Below are 17443 nucleotides of genomic sequence, written 5' to 3'. Positions count from 1 at the left end.
GTGAGCGTCTCCTGCACATCTAGGACATCTTCCCAGTTCCGTGGCGCTGTCCCCACGCCCACCTCTCTCCGTGCGCTCGCACCAGCAGCGCTCCAGGGCCTCTCTTCCACAGGCCAGCCGGGCCCGGCTGGAGAGGGGAGAACAGAACACAGCGGGTCTTGTGTTTGCCTAGACTAGCACTTCTCAAGTGCGGCCACCAGGGAGTGCGGTGTCCTGGGCTGCAATTGAGAGCGTATGGGGGATAGTAGCCACCCCTCCCTCCTCTGCAGTGGGACTGGAGACACTGGCTGTGTGGGTCACTGGGGGCAGGGCCCTGCACCCTCTTGGAGACAGCTGGGGCAGAATGCTGGAAGAGCAGGCAGCTGGTGCTTTCCCCCCATCCCAGGGAGGCTGGAGCTCAGACGCTGGGCCTCAGGACAGAATGCTCTGACCGCAGGACCTTAGGCTCCATCCCCACGGCTTCGGGATCCACCCCCTGGCTGCAGCCCTCAGCCGCCGCTCCCCCCCCCCCAGTCGCCCCGCTGCCTTCCCCAAACCCCTATCCAGGGCTTAATTTGTGCCCAGGCCTGAGGCGGCTGCTCGGCTGCCGTGAAACACGATACCTGTGTGTGTGAACGTCACTATTCACAACAGACTCCCCAGCTCCCACTCAGCACAGGACAAGGGCTCAGAGATACTGTAGGTGATCGACAGGTCTCCCTAGAGCTAATGACACGTTTTAGGGAAAAGCCGGAGTGGCCGGCAGCAAGGGCTAGTGGCCACCAAACAAAAACTCCTCATGAGAATCCCTGACTAGACAGAGAGCCTCAGGACACAGCCCAGATTCACCCTCTCTGCAGAGCACATGGCGGTCGGGGGCGGGGGGCACTCCTCCCCCACACCACGCCTAGCCCAGGGGAGGGCCGGGACCACACCCTCCTGCACCAGGCCCCGCCTTCCCCCAGCTGCCCTCCCATGGCAAGTGGGGGCGGGGTCACGTGCCCCCGCGACACACCCGGGGCGTCATACAAACGTTATGTCAGTGAGTCTCCAAGGGACTCTAGGGAGGGAGAATTTCGCTCCTACAAACAAGCTCAGTGCATCAGCCCTAACCATGGGGGCCGCCAGCTGCTTGGCTATGCCCCAGCCAAACACGCTGAAGACCGGACTCCTCTGGACTTAGGTGACCTGCCCACAGGCCTCTTCCTCACCTGGCTCATGACACAGGTAGGAGTAAAACCCCTCCGATTTCAGCATGATGAGCAGCGATCCCCAGCCCAGCAGCACAGCAGAGAAGAGAAGATTCTCTACAACAGCGGTGCAGGCCATCCACCAGCGACGCCGATGTGCAGTAGCCAGCGTGGGAGCCATTGCGACGCGGGGGGGCGCTTCTTTCTCTAGGATCTAAACCTGGAGCAATTTGAAAACAGGACATGAATGATTAACCAGTTAAAGGGGGGGAGGAGGTGGTGCTGGAGCCAGAGCAAGAGGGCCGCTCCAGCCCAAAGGGGCCCACCACGAGTGAGGATGCTCCAGCCTAGCTGGAGCAGCGCCTGCCCACCCGTTTAAGCAGTTAACTGATTAAATGGGATTTTACACCCCTCCCTCCCATGCATCAGTATTTATAGAGTTAGACTGCACGGTTGCTACATGAAACAATTCAAATACAGAGCTCTGCTCTGACAGATGTGCACAACTGCACCCTACATAGAAGCCACTGAGGCATGAAACTACCCTCTGCAGAATGAAATCCAAAGGGCCAATGCCAAGCAGCCCGGAAGAGCAGGGAGTCCCTGTTCACCCAGACTGACAACGCCCCCACTGCTACACAGTTGCTCTCCAGGGGAGTGTGCAGCGCCTCCGTTCTACCCGCTGAGCAGCAGGTATGAGAGCCCAGCAGGGTGAAACCCCAGCAAGCGAGCTGCTCGGGACCCATTTTTATGCTTGCCACCTGTAGGGGGGACCCAGCAGACCTCCAATGAGCAATACAGCATGTGGCCAAAGGGAGACTTATCCAACAGGTCAGTCTATCTGCAGCACGGAAGGCAGAGGCAGCTATGATCTGGTTATCTGGGCCCATGCCATCTGAGCCTTCTCAATCATTCTGGGTCCACAGGACACGAGCTGATGACAGAGTCACCCTACTCTGAAATGTGGCTCTACGCTGAAGAGTAATGGGGAGTGGAAGCAGCCACTGGTTTTGGCTGCCCTACTGAAAACAGCCTGGGCCTTCTTTTCAAGGCCTCCGACGCCAACAACGGGCCACGTTGAAAAACATGGGACTTTGGTTCCGGAGCACAGGGTCTATCTCAAGGGCCGTCGGGAGGTTTGTGGATCAATCTAGACTCTAGATCAGGATTCTCCAGACTATTGTGCCTCGTTCATGAGCCGGACTCTGCCACCTCACGTGGAAACTCTCTGGCCGCCCAGCTCCGACCCGTGTTCCGTGTGATGGGAACTATGCTACAGGGATGGTTCTCTGGCCTGCCAGTGTGGGGGACCAAGGGGCGCACCAGCAGCAGCACAGACGTAAGGGAGGCATCACCTCCCTGGGCAAGCCTCACCTCTGTGCCACTGCTGGCTGCCCTCAGAGCTGGGCCGCTAGACAGCAGCAGCTTTTGGCCAGGCTGGTTTTTAACTCTGGCTCCCCTCCCACTCTGCAGGATCCACCCCATCCAGTCCTGCAGCAGGTTGCACTGTATCCCTCTCCCACCGTAGGGCGAGGGGCCGGCAGCCCGGGACCCAGCCCTGCTGCAGGGCCCTAGCGCCAGTGGAAACGGGGCCAGTGGGCGCATCCCTGCGGCTCAGAGCAGGACGGGCAAAGGAGAAGCCGTTCCCCCTGCACTTGGCAGAGCAGCCCCCACGGGAGGGGAAGGCCCCAGGGACTCCCCTCAAGCTGCAGGGATGGGCAGCGCCCCCCGGGCATCCCCCGCTGCAAACCTGCCCCCCCCAGCGCCCCCCCGGGCATCCCCCGCTGCAAACCTGCCCCCCCCAGCGCCCCCCCGGGCATCCCCCGCTGCAAACCTGCCCCCCCAGCGCCCCCCCGGGCATCCCCCGCTGCAAACCTGCCCCCCCCGACAGCGCCCCCCGGGCATCCCCCGCTGCAAACCTGCCCCCCCCAGCGCCCCCCCGGGCATCCCCCGCTGCAAACCTCCCCCCCCCACAGCGCCCCCCGGGCATCCCCCGCTGCAAACCTGCCCCCCCCACAGCGCCCCCCGGGCATCCCCCGCTGCAAACCTGCCCCCCCCACAGTGCCCCCCGGGCATCCCCCGCTGCAAACCTCCCCCCCCCAGCGCCCCCCGGGCATCCCCCATTGCAAACCTGCCCCCCCCCGACAGCTCCCCCCCCAGGCATCCCCCACTGCAAACCTGCCCCCCCCCCGACAGCGCCCCCCCGGGCATCCCCCGCTGCAAACCTGCCCCCCCCACAGCGCCCCCCGGGCATCCCCCGCTGCAAACCTGCCCCCCCCCAGCGCCCCCCCAGGCATCCCCCGCTGCAAACCTGCCCCCCCGACAGCGCCCCCCCGAGCATCCCCCGCTGCAAACCTGCCCCCCCCAGCGCCCCCCCAGGCATCCCCCGCTGCAAACCTGCCCCCCCGACAGCGCCCCCCCGAGCATCCCCCGCTGCAAACCTGCCCCCCCCCAGCGCCCCCCGGGCATCCCCCGCTGCAAACCTGCCCCCCCCAGCGCCCCCCGGGCATCCCCCGCTGCAAACCTGCCCCCCCCCCAGCGCCCCCCCAGGCATCCCCCACTGCAAACCTGCCCCCCCCCCCAGCGCCCCCCGGGCATCCCCCGCCGCCCACGCCCCACACCCCGGCCGCCCCCCCGCGCTCACCCCGCGCGCTCTCTCTCTCTCTCTCTCTCTCTCTCTCGCTCGCCCCGAATCTCGCTCGCGCCGGTTCCACCCGGTGTTTTTTATTCGGCTCCTGAGAGAAAACAGCGGCGGCCGCTGATTGGCTGCGACGGGGCTGGAAACAGGCGGGGGCCAATCAGCGACCCCCCCCGGCACGGAGGGGGCGGGGCCGCGTCGGGGCGAAACCGCGCGTGCGACCCCGGAGCCGGGGCAGGGCGAGGCCGGTGGCCGCCTCAGAGCCCCCCCCGCCGGGCCCCCCCCCGCACCCAGCGCGTCCCGCCGCCTGTTCCACGCCCCCCCCCAACCGCCCCGCCCCCGGCACGAGCCGGCCGCACCCCCCCCCACGGGACCGCTCCCGCGTGTCCGCTCCCGGGGTTACAACATCCTGCGGCAAGGAGTGCCGCAGATCCGCTGTGCAGCGCGTGGAGAAATGCTGCCGTTTGTCTTCAAGCTGCTACCTGTTCACTTCACTTGGTGACTTGTAGCTTTTGTTCTGGGAAAGACTCAAGTCTTCTTCATTCACTTTCTCCACACTAGTCATGATTTTATAGACCTTTATCATAGCCCCGCCTAGGGCACGTCTACACAGTAGGGCTCAAGCCGAAATCAGCAGCGCATCTGGAGCTGTGTCATTTGTGTAGCTTAAGTCGAAACAGCAGAAAGTCCAAGAAAGCTCTCTTCCTCAGACTTCCCTTACGCCTCGTAAAATGAGGGTTACAGGAGTCAGAGTAAGAAGTCCTCCAGCACGAAATTATTTGGCCATTATGTCAAAATAACTTCTTATGGTGTAGACTGGTGCGTAGCCTACCTTTAGTTGTCTCTTTTCCAAGCTGAAAAGTCCCAATCTTATTAATCTCTCAGATGGCAGCAGTTCCATACACCTGATAATTTTTGTTGTCCTTTTGTGAACTTTTCCCAATGCCAAGAGATCTTTTTTGAGATGAGGCTCACACATCAGCATGCAGCATTCAAGATGTAGGCTTACCATAGATTTATAGAGAGGCAATAAGATATTCTTTGTCGTATTTGCTATCCCTTTCTTAATGATTCCCAACATTCTGCTTGCTTTTTGATAGCTGCTACACATGGAGTGGATGTTTTCAGGGAAATTTGTACAAAGATTCTAAGCTCTCTCTCGAGTGGTAACAGCTAATTTAGTACCCATCATTTTATACGTATAGCTGGGATTATATTTTCCAATATACATTACTTTGCATTTATCAACATTAAAATTCATTTGCCCTTTTGTTGCCCGGACACCTCTTTTTGTGAGATCCTTTTGAAGCTCTTCACAGTCTGCTTTGGTCTTAACTATCTTGAGCAGTTTTGTGTCATCTTCAAATTTTGCCACTTCCCTGTTTACCCCTTTCTCCAGATCATTCAATATATTTCCATGCTGAAAACTGACCATTTATTCCTATCTTTTGACCAGTTATCAATCATGAGAGGACCTTCCCTCTTATCCCATGACAGCTCACTTTGCTTAAGAGCCTTTGGCGAGGGACCGTGTCAATGGTTTTCTGACACTATACCCACAAGATCCCTTTTGTCCATATGCTGGATCCCTCTTGTCCCTCAAGAATTCAAGTAGATTGAAAAGCTTCAGAGGGGGAGCCGAGTTAGTCTGTAACTGGAAAAACTTAAGAAAAATCAAATAGTCTTTAAGGTGCTACTAGTCTAACAAAACATGTAGATGGTATCATGAACTTTCGTATGGCCATGAAAGTTCATGATACCATCTACATGTTTTGTTAGTCTTTAAGGTGCTACTAGTCTATTTGCTGTTTTTTTTAGTTTTTCCAAGTAGATTGGTGACATGTGTTGCCCTTTACAGAAACCATGTTGACTTTTCCCCAACAAATTATGTTAATCTCTGTGTCTGACAAATCTGTTTTCTACTATAGTTTCAACCAATTTCCCGGTACTAAAGTTAGACTTACCAGCCTGTAATTGCCAGGATCACTCCTAGAGTTCTTTTTAAAAATTGACATCACATTAGCTATCCCCCAGCCGTTTGGTCCCAAAAAATCAGACATCAGGAATGGTAACACACAAACCTGTAGGAGAACACTTGAACCTCCCCAGACATTCAGTAACAAAGTTAAAAGTAGACATCCTTTTACAAAAGAAGTTCAAACCCTGATTACAAAGGGAGACAGCTGAACAGGAATTAATTTGCAAACTCAACACTACCAATTTAGGATTAAATAAGGTTTCAACTGGTTAATGCATTACGAAGGCAATTCCCTCTATCTCAAAATCCACATCGCTACATCAACTGCTGTGAATGACCCATTTCCACCCTGATGTCATTAATGCAAGCAACTTCTTCCTTATATATTTCCCTGCTTCTGTATCTTCCACTCCAATTCATCTGATGAAGTGAGTTTTACACACAAAAGCTTATGCCCTAATAAAGCTGTTAGTCTCTAAGGGTACGTCTACACTTGCCCCCTAGTTTGAACTAGGGAGGCAAATTAAGCATACCGAAGTTGCTAATGAAGCGTGGGATTTAAATATCCCGCGCTTGATTAGCGTATTCGCGGCCGGTTGCCATTTTAAAAAGCCGGTAGCCCGAATTAACTCATCGCGTGTAGACGCAGTAGTACGATCCAAAACCCTTCCCTCAAATTAACTGCTATTCCTCATGCCATGAGGAGTAACAGTTAATTCGAGGGAAGGGTTTTGGATTGGACTACTGTATCTACACAGGGCGAGTTAATTCGGGCTACTGGCTTTTTAAAATGGCAACCGGCCGCGAATACGCTAATCAAGCGCGGGATATTTAAATCCCATGCTTCATTAGCAACTTCGGTATGCTTAATTTGCCTCCCTAGTTCAAACTAGGGGGCAAGTGTAGGCATACCCTATGGTACTACAGGACTCCTTCTTTTTACAACTGATAATAACCAACTGATATATATGCTAACAAGTCTAAACTAATTCATATGCTAACTGACAGAGTAAGAACGCCCACCATTATGAGGCTGAAGAAGCTGAGATGTGGTGTAAAAGGGAGGAGATGCTTTTACATACGTAGGAGGAGAGGCCTATAAGGGTATGTCTACACTACCACCCTACTTCGAACTAAGGTGGCTAATGTAGGCATTTGAACTTGCAAATGAAACCCAGGATTTAAATATCCCGGGCTTCATTTGCATGTTCCCGGGCAGGCGCCATTTTTAATGCCCATAGTTCGAACTACCTTGCAGGAGGAATAACAGTACAGGCAGTCCCCGAGTTATGTACAAGATAGGGACTGTAGGTTTGTTCTTAAGTTGAATCTGTATATAAGTCGGAACTGGCATCCAGATTCAGCTGCTGAATCTGGACACCAGTTCTGACTTACATACAGATTCAACTTAAGAATCCCAGGCATCCCCAAGTCAGCTGCTGCTGAAACTGATCAGCAGCTGATTCCAGGAAGCCTGGGGCAGAGCAACTCTGCCTCGGGCTTCCTGTAGTCAGCCGCTGGTCAGTTTCAGCAGCAGCTGACTTGGGGACGCCTGGGGCAGAGCAGCTCGGGTGCTGCTGGGTTGGTCCAGTAGCGCGGCCGCTCCTCGGCGCTACTGAACCAACCCGGCAGCACCCCAGCTGCTCTGCCCCAGGCGTCCTGATTCAGCCACTGCTGAAACTGATCAGCAGCAGCTGAATCAGGACTCCTGGGGCTGAGTAGCTGGGGTGCTGCCAGGTTGGTCCAGTAGCGCCAAGGAGCGGTGCTGCGGGACCAACCGGCAGTGCCCCACCTGCTCTACCACAGGCCCCGGGCTTTGCTCCACATCTCCCTGGTCTGCTGGGGGGGGCACTAGCTGCGTCCCCCCCTAGCAGACCAGGGAGACGCGGAGCAAAGCCGCGCAGGACCCGGGGCCGGATCCGCGGCGCTTCCAGCTGATCTGGAAGTGGCCGCGGGTCCGGCCCCGGGTCCTCCGCCGCTTTTCTCCCCGTCTCCCTGGTCTGCTGGCTCCCGCAGCAGACCAGGGAGATGGGGAGCAGCTTTTCTCGCCCCGGAGGAGACAGGCGGCGGGACCAGGCATCCCGCCGCTCGAGTCCTCCGGGGTGAGAAAATCCCCGTTCGTAACTGCGGATCCAACGTAAATCGGATCCGCGTAACTCAGGGAGTACCTGTAGTTATACAATAAGTGTAGCCGCGGGCAGGTAGTTCAAACTACGGGCATTTAAAAATGGCGCCCGCCCAGGAACATGCAAATGAAGCCCAGGATATTTAAATCCCGGGCTTCATTTGCAAGTTCTAATGCCTACATTAGCCACCCTAGTTCGAAGTAGGGTGGCAGTGTAGACATACCCTAAGCTATCTGGTCATGGGTTAAGCCACTGGAGTTCTGAACTGGCATACTGAAGTCAGACTAGGATCCACCTCGATGTTCCGAGTCCTCCTCAATGTTCAAGGGAATATACATGTGCAATGGTGCCAGAGAGAATGATAGGGCTGTATTTCTTCATCTTACTAGGTTTACTTACAGGACTACTCAACGGGAAAACAAAGATTGTACAACTCCAAAAAGTCTTCCTTCAAGGTGAGGGCAATTGCCCTCAGAGCTTCCAAATGAGCAGTAAATCTGATACTCAGGAGCCCTAACCAAACTTCAGGGTTAATTGGGGATTCAAAGTAGTCGGAATAATTAAAACAATCAGTAGATTGGGCAACGGTCCCTCTAAACTCTCCTGAATCTCTTGTGATCTTTTAAAATTGTGGTGCCCAAACTGAAGTAATGTTTCAACTTCAGGGTTGCTAAGTGAGCCAGCTAGCCCTTGTTTGGCTCCCATTGCTATGGCCACAGGCAGCCTTCCTCCCACCTTTGTGGCAGCTTCACCTCCTTGTCTCTTATTGACTTGATCCTCGGCAATGACCTTACATGCTCTCAGTGGTCCTGCGTTCCCTGTCCAGTCTGGGGGGCGTTACAGACCCTTCCTGGGAAAGCAGGCTACAGTTGCTCTTGTTCTTCGTTTACTGATTTGGGGAGTTTCTGTATTGTAGCACATTTGCTCAGCATTTCAGCCCTGCCTTGTGGTGTCTGTGCCCTGGCTTTGGGAATGGCACCAGGGAGATGGCACAGCACAGAGAGAAGGACTTTAAACAGGGTGGGGGCTGGAATCTGAATCCACTGACTCAGCCTATGTTGAAACCAAATATGCTGGAAACAAGATACAGAAAAGTGTCAGTGGCAGCAGATTTAAAGTGCAAGAAAGGATTGTGGGGAGGGGCAGCGCCCTGCTAGAACCGGTTTAGGGAATTCGTCTTGCACTAGCTGCTCTCGAAGGACTCAGCTGCTCCACCTGCTGGATCTGCTCACAGCACATCCCCGGAGACAGGCAGAGATGGCGTTTCTGCAGCTGTGTGAGACAGGCAGGTGTAAACACCGATATTGGTCCATACGGATTTCCACGAATATTGCCGTTTCTTGCACCATCCCCAGCTCGTCATCCTGCATGGCAGGACAGTGAACTGATCACACACAGCAAACCCTTATAAACACTAATGAGAGGAACTACAGGCTGCCCAAGCCTCACTCAGGGTGAGAAACTCTCTCAACCAGGACTGGTTTTAAGGCATTTTATAAAATCTCTCCTTAATAACAGCAGATCACTAGCGGGAACGGGGACTAAGGCCGATCACTAGCGGGAACGGGGACTAAGGCCGATCACTAGCGGGAACGGGGACTAAGGCCGATCACTCTTGGGAGGCTTTTCCCCCTTTTTCAACATCCTTAGTGACTTCAACTTCCACACTGAGCTATCCAGTCCCTTAGGGCAGGGTTCTCAAACTCCACTGCACTACCACCCCCTTCTGTCACCACCACCCCAGGAGGGGGGCCAAAGCCTTTGCCTGCCTGAGCCTCACTCTTCCGGGCAGGGGGCCAAAGTCCCCAGGGCTTCAGCTCCAGGCAGGGAGCCTGTAACCTGGAGCCTGTCACGAGAAGCTGCACTGTTCTGGCTTTGGCCCTGTTTGGAGTGGCTCCAGTTTTAGCCTTGGCCTGAGCCCCATCAAGTTTAAGCCAGCCCTTGTGAGCCCCTTGAAATGGGGTCCTGACCCACTTTGCAGTCCCCCCCCCCATGTCAGAACTGCTGCTTTAGCGCACCTGGCCTTGCCCTTCCCTTTACATTTGACTAGCCCTTGTTCAATCCTCCCACTCATCAGATAAGTCATGCCCTTGATTTGCTCTTTCCCGCGCATTCTCTGATCTCTCTGTGCCAAGTTCTCCCCCTATGGCCACCTGGGCCCTTTCAGCAGCGCTCCATCAGTGCTCATCCGGACCCAGCTTTTCTGGCTTCCAATCCATCAGCACTAAGGACTCGTGTGCTCACTGCCCTGCCCCTCCCTTTCTTCCACTGACTGGTCTGAGAAAATCAACAACCTCCAATCTCCTCCACTCATCACTTTTGCTTCTCTCTTCCATCATTCACCCTGGAGCCCCCAGCGCTGGCTCACCACAACATTGGCTTCCTCTGCTCCTGCTCTCGCCTTGTGGGGTGTCACTGACGGAAACGGTGTGATCAGGCTGATGTCACCCTTATACATTAACTCTCTACTGTCTTCCTTCCTAAACAACTCCGCTTCTCCACAGGCTGCCAACTCTTCCAACCAGATGGACTGGACGCCACTTCCAGCGATGGGCGTCTGGTCTGTCCACGTTGGCAACCCAAGTTCTCCAATGTCAATGGCCCCCACCCTAGCAAACCCAGACCCCTTTCTACCACCTCTGACTCACTCCTAAACCCTCCTCTTCTGCCTTCCCTTTTCTCTCCTCACAGGATCTCACTAATTTCTTCTGGGAGAAACTGGCAAAAGACGACACGTCCTTCGCCCTCCCCTGCTTCTGACAGCTTTTGCCATCACAGGCACAAAGTTTCTCCTCTGCTCTCCTCCTCTAGCCCCTGCACTTGCCCCAGTAGCTCCATTCCAGATCATCTACTTTGTGCCCCTCTCATCTCCGTACCCCCTCACTCGCTGGTCCTTGCCCTTCACAAGTGTGCGTTAGTTTCTCCTATCTTAAAAAAGAGCTTGGCCTGCCCCAGCCTGCCCCTCCAACTAGCATCCCTTCCCCTGGCCATCCCTAAGCTCATTGAGCACAACGTCTACAATCACTGTTCCAAGGCCTCTCCTAGACCCTCTCCAATCTGGCCTCTGCTTCTTGCATGCCATGGGCACTGCTCGGTCAAAATCTCTAATGGCCTCTTCCTCGTTCCAGTTAGAACCAGTCCTCCCTGACCTCTCAGCTGCTTCCCACACCATTCACCACGCTCTTCTAGAAACCTCCGCTTTCGTGCCCTGTCCTCTCTACCCACTCCTTCAGTGTGTCCTGTGGAGATTCTTCTCACCCCTCCAGCAATGTTCCCTCTAATTTTTTCCATCCATGTGTGCAATAATGTTCGTTATGTGCACCAGCAACAGAAACACATGCCTCCAACTCTGGGCAGCTCTGGGCACTCTGCTAATCAGCTGGGTGGGACCTGACTCTCTCCTGGGTGGCTACCCATGTGCTCCAGCTTACAGGGAACGCTGCCATCCAGGGTCCTGTGGGATTCTACGGGTCTCTATCCTTGGTTCTCTTCTCTTCTCTCTCTACATCTTACCTCTAGGGAATCTTACCTGTAAACACAAAATCAACTCTGTGCTGACAGCTCACAGACGCCCCAGACCAGTCTGCTACTCAAACTGAAACCTCAGCCCATCTTGGGTATCCACCCATCCGCTCAACGTGGTGAAAGCACTGCCGCTAACCCTGCCCCCAAGTCCCCCTTGCTACCTCCTGTCCTGCTCACTGTGGACAATACCATCCGCTCGCTGTGGCTCATTCTGGAGCCTCTCCTCTAGGCCCTCCCATCCTGATCCTGCCAGTTCTTTCTGCATCACTTTTCTAAGACAGTGTCTCTGCAACCCCTCTGCATAGCTAAGGCTCTCATCAGCTCACGTCCCACTTACTGCAGCACCCTTCATGCCAGCCTTGAGAGGTGCAATCTTGCTCCACTGATTGCTGCTATAAAGATCATTTTCCTAGACCACGGCACTGACCTTATCTCCACTCTCTTTGCCGCCCTTCCCAAGCTTCCCCTTCTCTGCTGCCTCCAACGAGCTACTCTCCTGGCATCTCCAATCTGTTGTAGAGCTGTCAGCATCTGCCTCCAATCTGCCCATCATGCCAGCTCCCATTGCCAGTTACATTTTCAAACAGGAGCCTTTGTGCTTTCTACCATGCTGCACCTCACACGCTTGGTAAGTGCTTAACCCTTTATTACGCATACTGGGATCAGCTCCCTGGCACTAACGTTTAGAACACGATGCCTATCAAGGGCAAAAGGCTTATCTTAAATCTACTGACTGTACCGACAAAGCCCATATTACGGTAGGTTTATTGCCCTAGCTACCCTTCTACTGAAAACACACCTGTTCAACAACACCAAGGAACAAGCCTCTATATAAACTACAGGGAAAATATACAAATATCCAGTCAACTGACTACCCTTCTAACAGTCTATAAATCTATTACCCAAAATGTCATTCATACCTATTATGTACATTTATACATACTAACAGATATAAGGGGAAGTTTATTATGTCAAATTTGTAATTACTTTTATATTTTATTAAATTGTAAATATAAAACTAAGCATTTATGTATTGTGCACATATTATCTAACTCTGGTTTGATAGAACTCCCAGTGCTTTTTGAGGCCCATGTAACTATCTTTCCATTTATACAGGATACATAACATTCAAATCTAAAATGCTCATTCAGACTGTCACAGTCAGGCAGCCTTGTCAGTGCAGAGATGCATTTCACGTTGGGAGAACTAAAATTTGGCCTATTCTTTCCTCCATATCTCCGTTTGCAAAGCTGGAATTCTTTACCCGTGCGGAGGGGACAAGGGTGTATTTCAAACATAAAGCTTGTATAAAGAACACTCCAATACTGTGTCACAGCTCTGCATAATGAAACCGATAGAGACAAGCCAGTAGGCCAGTTCTCAACTCAATCACTAGCAAAAGTCCTGACTTGAAAGGATGTTCTCCCTCCCTCCACTGTTCGCACATGCTAGGCCCAACCCTGAACCCATTAAGAAACTGAGTTTAAAGTTGCAATCTCTCATTCTGTCATACTATGACAGTTTGATTGTAACAAATAAAAAAATGGAGGATGTGTTTGTAAAATGATGTCAGATTTTCCAGCCAGGGAAGCTTCTTTTACAACAATCTCAATGGAATACAGTAGCAGCTAGTGGGCACCTACCTCTGAATTACTGCTGCGCGTGCCCCACCTGCTGGAGAAAGTCCAGACTAACCAGACGAGGTGGAATTTCCTTCCAGGGTAGCTGGGGCTGGACTGAACAGTTCTGTATTAGCATGTGTATGCAAGTGATACACAAACAATACAGTCTATCATATGATGAGAATCTGCTTCCCACCATACACAGGTAGGAAATTGCATATACGTGTGCTCTGTGAAGGGGACCCAGCATTCAGCACCGTGCCGTTTCACCAGTACTCGTAACAGCCCAAACACAATGGCTAACGAAGTACGTGCCTTTGTCCACTGTGACACCGAGCCATGGCTCAAAGCAAAGCTAGGTAGTGTTATGATGCCCAAGCCACGTCTACACTACAGCTTCCACACTTGCTATTGTCAGTGGAATTGCACCTGTGATGAAGCAAAGGGCCTATTTTTGTCAATGAACATGCAAGCTAAGAGACAAGTATTGGGGGGAGCCATGTTATTCTGTATTTGCAAAAATGAGGAGACCTGTGGCATCTTAAAGACTAACAGATTTATTTGGGCATCAGCTTTCCTGGGTAAAAACCACTTAGTCAGATGCATCTGACGACGTGGGTCTTTGCCCACAAAAGCTCATGCCCAAATAAATCCGTTATAGTCTTTAAGATACCACAGGACTTCTCTTTGTTTAAGCTAAGAGGCCAAATTATAAACTGAATTACTAGTAACAGGGCTCAACTTAATTCTGCTGTGATACATTCACAAGTCACCACAACTGTCCCATCATTTTCTGCCCAACTATCCCTCATCCACCTGCCATCGGGCGGTGACAAAGCAGTCGTGCCAACGATATGATGCACTGCCCTATGGATTTATCATTTTTATACAGCTCCCATCACTGTCCAGTAGAATCAGCAATCCCAGGCTAACCCATGCATCATACTCTCTTGAGACACATGCAGAGCTCAGCTCTCTCGTCTCACACCAACGCCATTTCAGTCATTCTAAGGATGAGCGCATTGTAGCTGTTCTCGGAGACATGCTCAGGAAACAAATGGGAAAATCTTTAGGCAATCTCATGAAGGGGAAGACAAACCCCTATAAATATCCATTCCTGCAAGCACAGCAGCAGTTATTTTCACTCACCGGAATGCTATTTTTATACTGTCTTTTTCGTTTTCTAAAATGTCTTTGCAAAGTTTATATCCAACCAACCATCCCTCTTCCTCTTCCACCCCCCATCCACCCTTCTCCACATGCTGGCTGCTTCAGACACATTTTCATCAGTGACCCCTTTGAAAGTATGAAGTGTGTTCTTCTCCTTTGTGTGGTCAGGCTCAGTGCCCAGGAAGAATCAGCAGGGAAACTCCATTTATCTGCAGGGTTTGTCTATGACACTGGTCACCGACAAGTAGATCTTGGAGCCTCTGACAGGGGATCCTGACTGGTTTGGCTGGGCAAGTATCACGTGCTGGCACTTCAGTTGCCCTTCCACCCACTGTCCTGCTGCCCACGTCCTCTGCCTTGGAGCTGCACCCCTGGGAACCTCCTGCTTGCTGAGCAGGGTGTGGGAAGAAGAAGGAGGGACTGATGTCAGGGTATTCCTCCTCCCCCCACTGCTGTACCCCATCTCCACACAGAGAGAAGGGCATGGAGGGAGCTTGGCAATGCAAATCTGTCACACACACACTGGCTGTGTCTACTGATTTTCCGGAAGAACTTGCCAGCTGTCTACACCGTCCGCTTGAATTTCTGGAAAAGCCCTGACGATCTAATGTAAAATCATCAGTGCTTTTCTGGAAAAACTATGCTGCTCCCGTTCGGGCAAAAGTCTTTTTCCGAAAGACTTTTGCCCGAAAGGGCCAGTGTAGACAGCACAGGACTGTTTTCCGCAAAAAAGCCCCGATCACGAAAATGGCGATCGGGGCTTTTTTGCGGAAAAGCGCGTCTAGATTGGCCACGGACGCTTTTCCGCAAAAAGTGCTTTTCCAGAAAAGTGTCCTGCCAATCTAGACGCGCTTTTCTGAAAATGCTTTTAACGGAAAACTTTTCCGTTAAAAGCATTTCCGGAAAATCCTGCCAGTGTAGACGTAGCCGCTGTGTGTGTCTTTCATTCTCACAAACACACACTGGCCTTCACTCTCCTCTCCTGACCCAAACACGTACGGGGGGGTTGTTGTTACTTCTACTGCTTGCAAAGTGGGTTGTTTGGGTTTTGACTGGTCTGTGCATTTCAGCATTTTCATTTCTCTCTTACGCTTAAGTTCAATTCTTTGAGGAGTGAGTTCTAAAACGCCGAACCTGCCATGGCAGGAGTGATTATCTCAGTGGTAATTGCTGCTCCTGGAAGTGGCTGGCATGTCCCTGCAGCCCCTGAGAGAGGCAGAGCAGGGGGTCTCCACATGCTGCCCTGGCCTGCAGACACCGCTCCTGCAGCTCCCAGTGATCAATGGTGGGGAACTGTGGCCAGTAGAATGTGGGCTCAGGGCCTGTGGACGAGGGGCAGCACATGGAGTCACTGCTGCACATGCCAGCTGCTTTCAGGAGCGGTGCAGGGCCAGGGCAGGAGCAAGCTGCTGTAACCCCACTGCTCCAACACCTGGAAGCCATCTCAGTAAAAAATGGGGCCCAGCCAGAAGCTGCTTCCTGAACCCCTTCCCCAGCCCTGAACCTTTGCCTGCACTCAACCTCCTGCCCAGACGAGTCCCCCTGGACCCAAACTCCTTCCCAGAGCTTGCACCCTGAAACCCCTCCTGGATCCCAATTCCCCACCCTGGGCTAAGCTCGGAGACCCTCCCACACTCCAAACTCCTTGGCCCAGACCAGAGCCTGCACTCCAACCCCCTAGCCCAGCCTGGTGAAAGTGTGGGAGGAAGGGGGATGGAGTGAGCAGGGTGAGGCCTCGGAGAAGGGGCGGGAAGGAAGTGGGGCCAGGGGATTCGGGCTTCAGGTGGCTCTTACATTGTACTTAAATTGAAAGAGTGACCTTGTGGTTAAAAAGGCTGGAGACCGCTGGTCTCTGAGGAAGTTAACGTGCCAGACATGTCAGGGCTGTTTTGGTACGTAGGACAAGCAGGCTGGGATTATATTCCCAATGAAGGCAAAGAGGCCAGGCCTGTCTCTGTTGCAACAGAAAGTTCTGGGGCTGACCTGGTTTTCTTGGTCAGATCATCTGCCAGGCTGTTAGCAGGTGTGTTTCTGCAGACAGCTCATTGGACCCTGGATAAACCTGTCCTTCTCAGTGGGTGTTTGGCCAGAGAAGGGCGTGCCTGGCTTTGCCTGCTGATGGTGCTGGCTATCACGTGGGCAGGGCTGGTGGCTATGGTGACTACTGCTCAGGTGCTGTCACTGGTGGCAAGAAGAAAGCAGGACAGTGCACTGAAATCAAGATCCCGGATGCTTTGTAACCAGTGTGAACACAGAACAATTCTTCTATTGAGCAGGTCTCCCACCAGGCTCATCACCACAGCAGCCGAGAGCCAGGTACACAACAAGACAGGCCACAGGAGGGTCACCCTACGAAAGCTTTGTCCCAGGATGTGACTCATCCTTGTTCCTTCTGTACATCCCAGTCCCTCACGCTGGCTCCTTTTCAGTCACCCCTGCAATGCCAAGCAAGTAATAAAACCTCTGGACTGCTCCAAGAGCCGGGAGCACAAGCACAGCTTTGATTATCTGATTAGCACTAAAATCCCTGTCCGTGGAATCTGGAGGGTCAGAGGTACAATAACAAAGAGGACCCACGGAAGAAACTAGTCTGGCGCTTCTGGGCCAGGCAGCACTGGCAAAGTGACATTAGAACTACCCTAAGAAAGCAGAAATCAACATGGTTGTATCTGTGTCTGTGCACTGACAATCCTTCCCTCCCCTCGTCCCTGGGTGCTGGGCATGAGCTCCTGGAGACACTACACCTCTGTGCCCTTGTGTCTGGCAAACACCAGGCGTAGCAATGAGATCCTTGAGCACAGAGCATATTCCCAGCATGGCGAAGATCTTGTCAAGCTTGATTGTTGTCTGCTTGACAGGAAAGGCAGCCTAATTTGCTGGCAGCTATTTTATACGCACTGTGTCTGCAGTGAATTAGGCCACATATGATTAATTTCTACAATCAGAAATAAGTAACTCCACTCACCATGTAAGAATATCCTGTTTGGGTTAGAAAAAGTCTGCACACTGTCCCTGGAATGAAATATCTTAAAAACAGAAGCCAATAATCTACCAAAAAGGCACGTGCTCACATGGGGCATGCACCAAGCTAGGTGCTACTGGAATAACGTGACAGCACTAATTTCTGTCTCTGCAAACCCTCGGCGAAGTGGCTACTACTCTTGTCAGCAGACTGCAGGGCATATGGCAAGGGCACTTTAACAAAATACAAATAT

At 52.8% G+C, this 17443-nt stretch overlaps 1 protein-coding gene across 2 annotated transcripts in view; it reads right to left on the bottom strand.

The window, feature by feature from the left end:
• The window catches only part of SLC43A2 (solute carrier family 43 member 2), a 45846-nt gene extending 41928 nt beyond the window's left edge, over positions 1 to 3918 (bottom strand). Inside the window, exons 1-2 of one of the 2 annotated variants that reach the window (XM_075904486.1) lie at positions 3814 to 3918; positions 1191 to 1389 (exon numbers count right to left, since the gene is read on the bottom strand). In XM_075904486.1, the coding sequence (XP_075760601.1) occupies positions 1191 to 1350 (160 nt within the window). In that variant the 5' untranslated portion in view covers positions 1351 to 1389; positions 3814 to 3918. The remainder of the gene's footprint in view (positions 1 to 1190; positions 1390 to 3813) is intronic. The other variant, XM_075904485.1, reaches the window with a different exon arrangement.
• Between the last annotated feature and the right edge of the window lie 13525 nt (positions 3919 to 17443).

This window comes from Pelodiscus sinensis, chromosome 21 (genome assembly GCF_049634645.1).
Source record: "Pelodiscus sinensis isolate JC-2024 chromosome 21, ASM4963464v1, whole genome shotgun sequence".
In the NCBI taxonomy this organism is placed as follows: domain Eukaryota; kingdom Metazoa; phylum Chordata; order Testudines; family Trionychidae; genus Pelodiscus; species Pelodiscus sinensis.
This window is presented reverse-complemented; position numbering and strand designations above follow the sequence as displayed.